At 32.1% G+C, this 9751-nt stretch overlaps 1 protein-coding gene across 1 annotated transcript; it reads right to left on the reverse strand.

Annotated features, from left to right (window-relative positions):
* Positions 1–513: 513 nt before the first annotated feature.
* Positions 514–6634, reverse strand: Droj2 (DnaJ heat shock protein family (Hsp40) member A4-like). The gene is made up of 8 exons (XM_088183397.1): positions 6563–6634; positions 2779–2995; positions 2531–2703; positions 2230–2460; positions 1998–2153; positions 1758–1929; positions 1561–1688; positions 514–1488 (listed from the first exon to the last, which is right to left on the reverse strand). The coding sequence occupies exons 2-8, from the start codon at positions 2975–2977 to the stop codon at positions 1336–1338; spliced, it is 1212 nt and encodes a 403-aa protein (XP_088039523.1). The 5' UTR covers positions 2978–2995; positions 6563–6634; the 3' UTR covers positions 514–1335.
* Between the last annotated feature and the right edge of the window lie 3117 nt (positions 6635–9751).

The raw sequence follows: 9751 nt of genomic DNA on the forward strand, positions 1-9751 counted from the left end.
CTTATTGTTAACTGTAAGCCAATGTTTCCTCAGGTAATATTATCCTAATTGGTTTTAATACGTATGAGCTTTCACCATGGCATTCTTCTGTCTGTGCAACCCAAAATATTTTCTTCTTCTTGAATGCTCAACTGAGGTCCAAGAATGTTGCTGAACAGTAGTACCTCTTGCTTTGAATTTCTATTTGATACAGGATTCAATCAACCAAATTAGAGGTTATTCATTGTTTTTTTGTTCCTTTAATACACGTGCAAAAAACATCCCTATATTAATAGATCTAAATACTTCTATCTGACCTTATTTAAAATCCATCGCACTCAAGCTATAATCGTTTGGGTTTGTTTTTCAAAATTAAAATTTTTTATTCATTCTTTTAAAATAAACTAAATTTTCTGTTGATAATACAAAAATTAAACCTTTAATTTTATATACCCGTTGATTTATCAACGGATACAATACTCTTGTAGTTATAAATACAAAATCAACTGGAAAGGGTGTAAAAAAAACATGAAATTGATTGCATATAATTTTTATTTATAGTATCACCTGTTACATAAAAGTTTCAATTACAATTTGACTGATTTTTCAACATCACAAATATCAAAAATAAATAATTGAAAAAAATGGTGATCCACATTAGTTAATCAGTTATCTGACTTCTCAGAGTATAAAAGATCATCCATCTATAAGGAAAGTAGTTTATTGCTTAATTTTAATTGAATATCATTTTTCAGTTAGTTAAAAATGCAGTTTTGGATTAAATGAATATACCCTCATATCCAAAATAAAGCAATATTCGCATACATTCCTAACAATCTTTATGTACGTAATACAGTAATTTCAATGAATCGTTTACAATACGTAATCACAGATTGGATTTTTATTCAAAAGTAAAATTGCTGATGTCTAATATTGTGGAAGCTATAAATAATACAAAACATAGTTAATATTTTCATGGATATTAAAAACCAAAATAAAGTATAACAATGCACAGTTCGCAATTCATGATGGTACACCCCAAAACCACGATATTTTTATTCGCCAAAGTCATATTTATACACTGCAATATTTTAAAGGAATGTCATTTTGTGAATACTGCAAATTTACTAATTATCCAGATAGATTTGAAAAGACAAAGCTCATATTTTTGTTCAAAGGAAATCTTCAATAGTTAGCTATAAACACATTAGTTGTCCAACGAGACATGTTTTGAACAAAACGTCAACTAATGTCATCTAGCCTAAATTTCATCAGCATAAATAATCTATCACTTGCACATATTTTAAGTTACAGTAATAAACGTGCTTTAAACATAATTTAAATAAACACATTCCATTAATTAGTGGCACACTGCACTTTGCTGACTCCAGGCCCTCCTTCGCTATCGTCTTCTTCGTATAAGTTCTGTTGATGCATCTGCCGGTGGTTCTCCTTGGCTGGATCCATTTCAATAAGCATGCACTCTTCGGCACACTCTGGAATAACCACCTAAGAAAAGATAACACATTAACACATAATTTATCAAGATTATAATAAAAGTGAATGTTTTTTAATACATACTTGAGGTCTCGGCGGCAAACACGTCTCTAAAATTGACGCCGTTTCCATTGGAATCTCCCGCGGGAACATGACAAGGAATTGAATAATGAGTCGTCCCTTTTCAAATGGATTTCTATACTGAGGCATACCTTAAAATATAAATTAATATTAAACACACTTCACATACAATTTCAAACAACTCAAATAATATATTTTACCTTCGTTCGGAACAAATTTAATGTCAGCATGCTTCGTCACTTCGCCAGGTAGAGTGCTCAAAACCAAGTCTCGATCGTCTAATGTTCTGACAACTTTACGGAAACCGCACAACGATTCGACTAGTTCAATATTCATCCTCATGATCAAATCGTTACCGGAGCGTTTGAAGACCTTTAAAACGTGGTTAATTAATAACGAGTCAAATATAGCGATCTGAAAATATTTTAAAAGAAAATTACTTCATGTTCCTTTTCGTCTAAGAGAATGACGATATCGCCGGGCTCCAAATCTGGTTCTTGGTCACCCTCGCCCGAGAACGTAATTTTCTGTCCATCCTTCATGCCCTTATCGACGTGCACTTCCAAGATCTTCCTCACTTTAACAGTCTTCTCGCCCTAAAATATAAATAAAGCAGTTAATATACGAGTTATTTATCCAATTACATTCTTTAGATAATTTCAGACCACTCACCATGCAAGTTTTACACCTATCTTTGGAGTTGATGATCTGACCGACACCTCGGCAATCCGAGCAGCCAGTCTGGATCTGCTGTACCATACCGGGTGCGAGGTGATGAACTTTGAACTGGTAACCAGAACCCTTGCAACCGCCGCAAGTTTGCACAGCGCCCTTCTTTCCGCCTCTACCCTCGCACTTATCACAAATAACGTTTTTTTGCAAAGCTAACTTTCGGATGGTTCCCTATAATTAAAAGAATGTCAATATTTCAGCCCTACTTACACAAATAATCATATTTCTAAATAAGGTATACCTTGTACAATTCCTCTAAAGTTACAGAGAGCTGATGTATGACATCTTTACCCCGTCGTTCCCTTCTGCGACCCCTTCCGCCGAACCCGCCGCCGAATATCATATCGAACAGATCCATGGGACTGCTGAAGCCGCCGCCATCGACTCCGCCCTCCTTGAGAGCTTGCTCACCGCCTGATATTTAACAAATTATATATGGAACTGAACTATCGTCGACGAATAAAATGTCAAAACAGATCCACTACATACCCTGATCGTAGATCTTCTTCTTTTCAGGATTGGATAACACCTCGTAGGCTCGCGAGATCTGTTTGAAACGTTCGCCTTCATTTGGATTTTTGTCCGGATGGTACTTCAATGCTAATTTGCGATAAGCTTTTTTAAGCTCATCTGATGTGCATTCGGGACTGACGCCTAATATGTCGTAATATGTGGTCTCTTTCACCATTTTGACTGCAAATCACAACTGAAATAAAAAAAAATGAGATGATTATTTTTAAAATCCTTTTGTACCGAATTAACGTTCAATAAATTAAGACATAAAAATATGTATTTGAGGATTTCATTTGACACTCTGGTATTAAAACAGATTGATAAAAAAAAATTGATAGGCACTGATGTAATAAACAATGACTAGTATTTGTGTAGTTCAAAGTTATGCATTAATAGTGTACTTCAATGCCAACAGCTCAAACGATCGGCATTGAAACGAAAAAATACTGGCAATCATAAACGAGACGAATTTATTGCAACATGGCTTAATAAAACCTTTAGTTTAAACTTAGAAACATTTAAAATGTAAATTTTAAACATAAAACAATAAATGTATTCTAGAATTACACAATGACTACACAATTTTATTGAAATTTTCGTGGAATCAATTTTGATCAAACAGACTGATAATAACCAACTAGGTCACTTATGTTATTTAAAATCACATTAGATATAACTTAGAGAGATGATTATGTGTAATATACATATATATCAACATGTCGACTTGTTTTAACATCAAAATCTTTAAAATCCCACCGCATTGAAAAGCACAAAATCAGGTTGACCCAAAACGACATGGTTCACGAACCCTTTTGTGAACCAATGTTGTAAATAACCAGCCTTAAAATGTAACAAGATATACGAGTCGTTCAAACGCAAAACTAGACTTCTAGCTAACTTATTTTTTAAGAATTACAAACGTTAAGTAGGATATTAATGTTTTGCATTTAAACTAAACTTCAAAGTTGATTTTTAAGAATGTTGACAATATTTGCTCAGGAAAAAACTCATGCAAGTTTTTTTAGATTTAACTACATACCTACAATGGTTGGGATTGAAAAATTGTAGGTTATGTTCACTGTTATTAACACATTACGGTCCGTTCATGCGTTTTCGTGTGTTAGCGAAATTTTTCAGTCAGTTTTTTGCCTTTGTGCTACCACGCTCTTTTGAGGTTTACAAATAATGGAACTTAGGTTTGTAAAAATATCTTGTGAACATAGACACAATTTAAACTTTTATTTTAAGAATATATTGGAATATTTTGGAATCATACCATTAAAGCATCAGTGGACCAAGAGTAGAAATTGTAAATGCGTTGAAAATTAATTGTACTAAACAAAATTTCGTTTCGACCATTTTTTTTAATATGTTTTTTACTATTTTTGAAAGCAAAAATGGTTGTCTGCCATTTTACTGATGTAATATGTTTAGCTTAAATTCAAAGATTACTTTTGCTTTTGAAGGGCTCGTATAGTATGACACAGGGATGTCATTTGGAAGGGAGGATGCATTCCTTCCCCTCCTCCCTTGAATTTGGCCAGAAAAGTGCATGTTATTAAATGAAATACTATGAATCTTGATGAAATAGAAATATTAAAAAACCGACCTCTGACTGGCCGAATTTGCCTCCCCCCTCGGAAAAAAAACTATCCCGAATATATTTTTTTAATATTTCAGTGAAACCATGCTGGAATACATTTTCACTGATAAGATATGTATTTTTAACAATGAAAATATAATTTATCTGGCAGGTGCTACTAAAATTATATTTTTACTAGTAGTCCAAATACATTTTTATCAGTATATATATTTTTACTAGCTAAAATATAATTTGACTGATAGACGCTAGTCAAATTATATGCTGCTCTAAAACGTCAATGAAACTCAATTTGACAGTTGCGAAACATCCATTTAATGTTCAAACCCAAACCTAACCTACACGATTTAACCAACACAAATTGATTTATTAAAATTTTAAAAGTCCAAAAGTGTGCAAAAACAAGTACAACTTCTTGAGAAGGGGTAATTGATTTTTGCACTCTCCTATGAGTCAAAATTCGGTTTAGATACGCTTCATTAGATTCTGTTACTGTATGTCATAATATTGTTACAGTCATAATACGAACGCTACAAAACCGTGTGTTACCACCGCGACGGTTTTATTTCTTTTGACATGGACTAAGAGAGACCCCCCATGAATTTGACCAGAATGTCATTTATTGAAATATTATAAATCTTAAACAATTGGAAATATTAAAAAACGGCCAACTTCCACCCCTGGAAAAAGCTAATATGATGTCACTGGTATGACATAACTTGATTTAATCACGACATTATATTTTGCACACTTGGAAGGGTTTTAAAATCCGATAAGAAATTATATAAGATAAAAAATTATATGGCAAAAACTAAGGAAAATAAAATTTTATTTATTGCATTGATGAGTTGATTATTACTGAAAAATTGGCTCCCCAAGTTTCTTTGAAAGGAACGACTAAGACTAGCATTAGCGAGATTTTGCTTAACCATCGGCATCATTCCCGTGTTTCAACTATAGTAAAATATATAGAAAGAAGAGATCAACGACACCAGTCACTGCAAAATAACCGTTTAACACATGATCACAAAATAAATTTGTGCCCTGTGATTGGTCATTCGCCCTGAGAGACGTCCTTTTTTATTATTATTATTATTATTATATTATCAACCTTTTCACTATAATTATAGTTATTTTTTGTTTTTATCCACTGACTTATGAAATAAAGCGAGTAGATGATGATGCAAAAAATATCGATATTTCCTGTTTCACGAAGCATCACTGTATTATAACATCAAGAAAACGACATTAAAAATGGATGTTATAAACGAAACGAAAACCTGTACCTGTACCTGAATTTAAATATTACTTATTTAATACTTCTATTGAATATCGCAGTTCATTTATTTTTCCCAAGATGAAAATCAATTAATGAATTATGTTTCAATCAGTGTAAGCGGGGGTAAATATGAGGCAATAATTGCTATTTGGACACAGAACTGAGAATGGATTTTAAGATTTCAGAAAACAGCTACTGTGTTTCAGTATATTTGTTACTGATCCGCAAGTTTCAGCATAAAGAATAACTTTTACTAAACATTTCTCTTGGAGCAAACATTTGTATACAAAAAATAAAATCTTTAAAATACTGAGCGAAAATAGTTAATGTTTATAACCATTTGTCACATGTGAATATTGAATTTTTTACGCGACAAAAAGATTGAGAACAGCTACAAAGGCCAAACCACGCGGATTTGGATTACGCATTAGGAAATAATTACACACGTGGATGATTTTTCAGACAAGGAAACAAAATGGAGAAACCGCGTGATGAGCATTTTTTTGACGATTGAGTTTTATAATCTTTAATTTAAATCTCTCATGTTCGAGAAGAGTCTAGCTTGGCACAAAGAGCGACTTCCATAACGTTGCGCCGAAAGACAACGGTCGATAGTCGGCCATTTTTGACAAAATAAAAAAAAATGTCTGCCGAGTTTTTCGACTTCCGCAAGTTGCGACTCATCGTCGACGGGGGTCCGCAGAAACGAACGTTGTTAAAAACGCGGATCAAGGCCGCACCGATCATGCGATAATAGCGACGGATCGAAACCAACGCAGGGCTGGCGAAATTTTACAGGTTATAGGCTGTCCAAAATGGCGGCGATTGCCGAAAAACGCGTTTTTGACTAGTCGATAGGCAAAATGGCGATCGATGCTTACCTCGACAGGTCAGCGGGTTGAGAGATCGCGCACTAAAATGCGACGAGTCGACGCGACGTCCGACGTAAAACTGAATAGGAGGAGCTACGATGGAAACGTTCGAGAACGTTCGCGAATCGGCTGCGATCGATGAAACTCGCCAGCGGTCGGGTGATTCTTTTTCGATTGCGTCATAACACGATATTTTCCGGCCACGAGAGGTCGAAAAAATAAAAACGTTTTTGCGTATTTTATACATAGATGCGGTGGTATCATTCGTGGGGATTATTTTATGCAGAGGTGTGTATATTGTTTTTAAAAATTATTAAAAAAATTATTTTTGCCTAAAGTTAATTACTATGACAAAAATTTTTTACAAAATAATTGTCAAAGTAATTATTTTTATACTAGACAAATTGATTACATTCATTTTGAAATTTTAAATAGAAAAACCCTAATTAAAAATAATAACAAAATTTAGCCCCTGATAACGCAAAAATACCAACAGTTTTTTATTGCTTATTTAATTTCACAATTAAAATGTATTTCAATTCCATAAAAGTTTTTTTGTAATAATTATTTAACTTTCACCAAATTCTATAATAAATAATGTGACTAACTTTTTTACAATAAAAAGCAGGACACAAATTAAAGAAAAAAATATCGAATATAAAAGAAACATTATATTCATTGCAACAATAATACACTAAAATATGATAAATGCATAATAAAAACATTTTGTATGAAATGCAAATGTTCTCTCCATTACAGCAAATTGAGCTGCTGCAGTAGTATTTTATTAAGAAGTATATGGTTTACATAGTTATTACAATATATAATAAATATGTGACTGGTGCACGAGGCAGCACCCAAGTTTTGGCCATAATAAATCCAAATAAAAACATATATAAATTGGCCCTCACAGTATTATCAACACACATGCAACACTTTAAACCAAATAACCCTAAGTTTCTATAACAGTAATAATAATATATATTAAGAAATATTAAAGACACCCTAAATCTTTTTATTTTAAAATTATTAAAAATATATTATTTTTAATGCTGCCCCTAAGTAAATTTATTCTTAACAAATAATATTCATCGATCAAATAATACTAAAAATATTAACATGACAAAATAATGAAACACGTTTCTGCGATGAAATGGTGACGGGTGGCAATTAAACACAGATAGAGCCGCTGCAGTAATATTTTTATTGAATTATGAAGTTGTTTACATGTTTACAAAGTACGGGGCGCGCGCACGACGGCGCGCGTCCGAATCGCCAGTCTTGAAAGATTGCCAGTCGAGAATAACCGTCACGCCAGTGCTACTAAAGTTTTGGCCATAACAAATCTAGGCTCACACAAACGAAAATTTTAAATTAAATTTTGATTTATATGTTAATTGTAATTTTCATAAAGCCTCTCCGTTCAATGTACCTCACCATATGCAAAACAGTTTGTAATCAAGGACGTCATTTCAGTTTTTCCAGGGGGTGGGCAAAAGTTGGCCAGTCAGTGGTCGTTTCCTTAATATTTGGATTTCATTAAGATTTATAAAATAACATGCATTTTTCTGCACAAATGCAACAAAAGGAAATGCCCCCCTTACAATAACGTACTCGTTTGTAATTTTATAACAATTTAACATATACATGGATTATTATAAAGTAATTTCAATTGAGATTGCGTACCTCTGATGAGCCAAAAATGGCCGCGATATTATTTCACCGTCGAATCATAAAATAAGGCATTTGGCTGTATTAATAATTGATACATCGCAACCCTTTTTTTATTTTGCCGCTGGGGAAGAACGCTACATATCTGTCCAATAAATTCGCAAAACATATATTTAATCTAGATTTAGATTTATAACAGCAACCAAAAAGCAATCAACGGGACGATTATCTATGAAGGGGGCTCCACGGTGCGGAAATGACATTCCTGTATAATTTCCGCAAACATCCGTTAAGAAAAGTCACTTGTCGACTGTTTCGTTTGGCTTTATTTGATTTGCATAGTTGCTAAAACAATGATGCCTAGGGTAAAATGTTTAGTAAACTCAATGTTGAAATATAAAGATATGCCAGTAATTGAACAAGCCATCAATTGTAACTCTATATCTCCTGTTAATTACAATCGTACAACTACTTTTTACTAAATTAGTATGATGAAATTGTATGTGCTAAAATGTTGCACAAATATTATCTAAGATATACACAAATAATTAAACTTGCATATATGTATTAATCAAGAATCGGAAAGAATTTTTTATATGCATAGGAAAATGTCGAGAAAAAATATTGATTATTTATTATATATTTATTGTATATATTATGTTGCAACTTGTGAGACATCAGACTGAAATCAATGTCTGTAAATCATTGACGTCCATTTTATTATTTTAAACTATTATTACAGCTTTCATTTGATAGATGTTAATATGCATGATCCAGCTCGTTTAATTTTAATAATCCATTATGATATTTATCCGTGAGATTAGAGAAATCAAGGAATTTGTCGAAATTACAAGTATATAATAATCGCTAATTCCGATCACCAAGACACGAAATTAAAAATACTTCCATATATTCAAAACTTTCAATATGTAACATAAAAAGAATGGATAAAATGCAAAATCCTTAGGGATTCTAGAGATTAGTTGGTTAATATAAACTTACGTAGTATTTTTATAGTTATTATCAGTATGATTATGAATGTGTTATTTTATTGTTAATACATACAATATTAATAATATGCTATGAAGTTTTTTAACGAAAGAAAGGTTTGTTACGTTTTATTTTTAACACTTTATTTTACAGTGAATGTATTACGACAATTACAAAAACTTAATCACACTTAATAATTAAAAATCGTAATTCTATTGGGATTTTTTAAAATAAATTTAATGTTTTTTTTATTTTATATTTTTTTTTTGTAATTTATATGGGTTTTTGAAGACATAATAAGAGCCGTAGTTTTAAACATATTAACATAAAACTTGTTTTGTTAAATTTAAATCTCGGTTAAATTCGTTAATTCTTAATCGGCTTGTTATAAAAATATATCTTGTTAAACTAAATATCTCGGATAAGTTCGTTAATCGGCCTGACCTGCCTTCTTATTTTAAAATGGTGGCTATTAAAAACAATAAAATATTCTGATGTTTTTGTTTTGGAGTCAGAGGTGTTTATTTCGTATTTACG

This window comes from Plectrocnemia conspersa, unplaced genomic scaffold (assembly GCF_051122295.1).
Source record: "Plectrocnemia conspersa isolate PC_06_02 unplaced genomic scaffold, ASM5112229v1 ptg000003l, whole genome shotgun sequence".
In the NCBI taxonomy this organism is placed as follows: Eukaryota; Metazoa; Arthropoda; class Insecta; order Trichoptera; family Polycentropodidae; genus Plectrocnemia; species Plectrocnemia conspersa.

Bases quoted from the DNA above. Each gene is read 5' to 3' on its own strand.
- Droj2 (XM_088183397.1), bottom strand. From the start codon at position 2,977: ATGGTGAAAGAGACCACATATTACGACATATTAGGCGTCAGTCCCGAA. The intron at 2,461-2,530 runs GTATACCTTATT...TTTTAATTATAG, and splicing joins CTTTAGAGGAATTGTACAAG to GGAACCATCCGAAAGTTAGC. The intron at 1,489-1,560 runs GTATGTATTAAA...ATCTTTTCTTAG, and splicing joins GTTTGCCGCCGAGACCTCAA to GTGGTTATTCCAGAGTGTGC.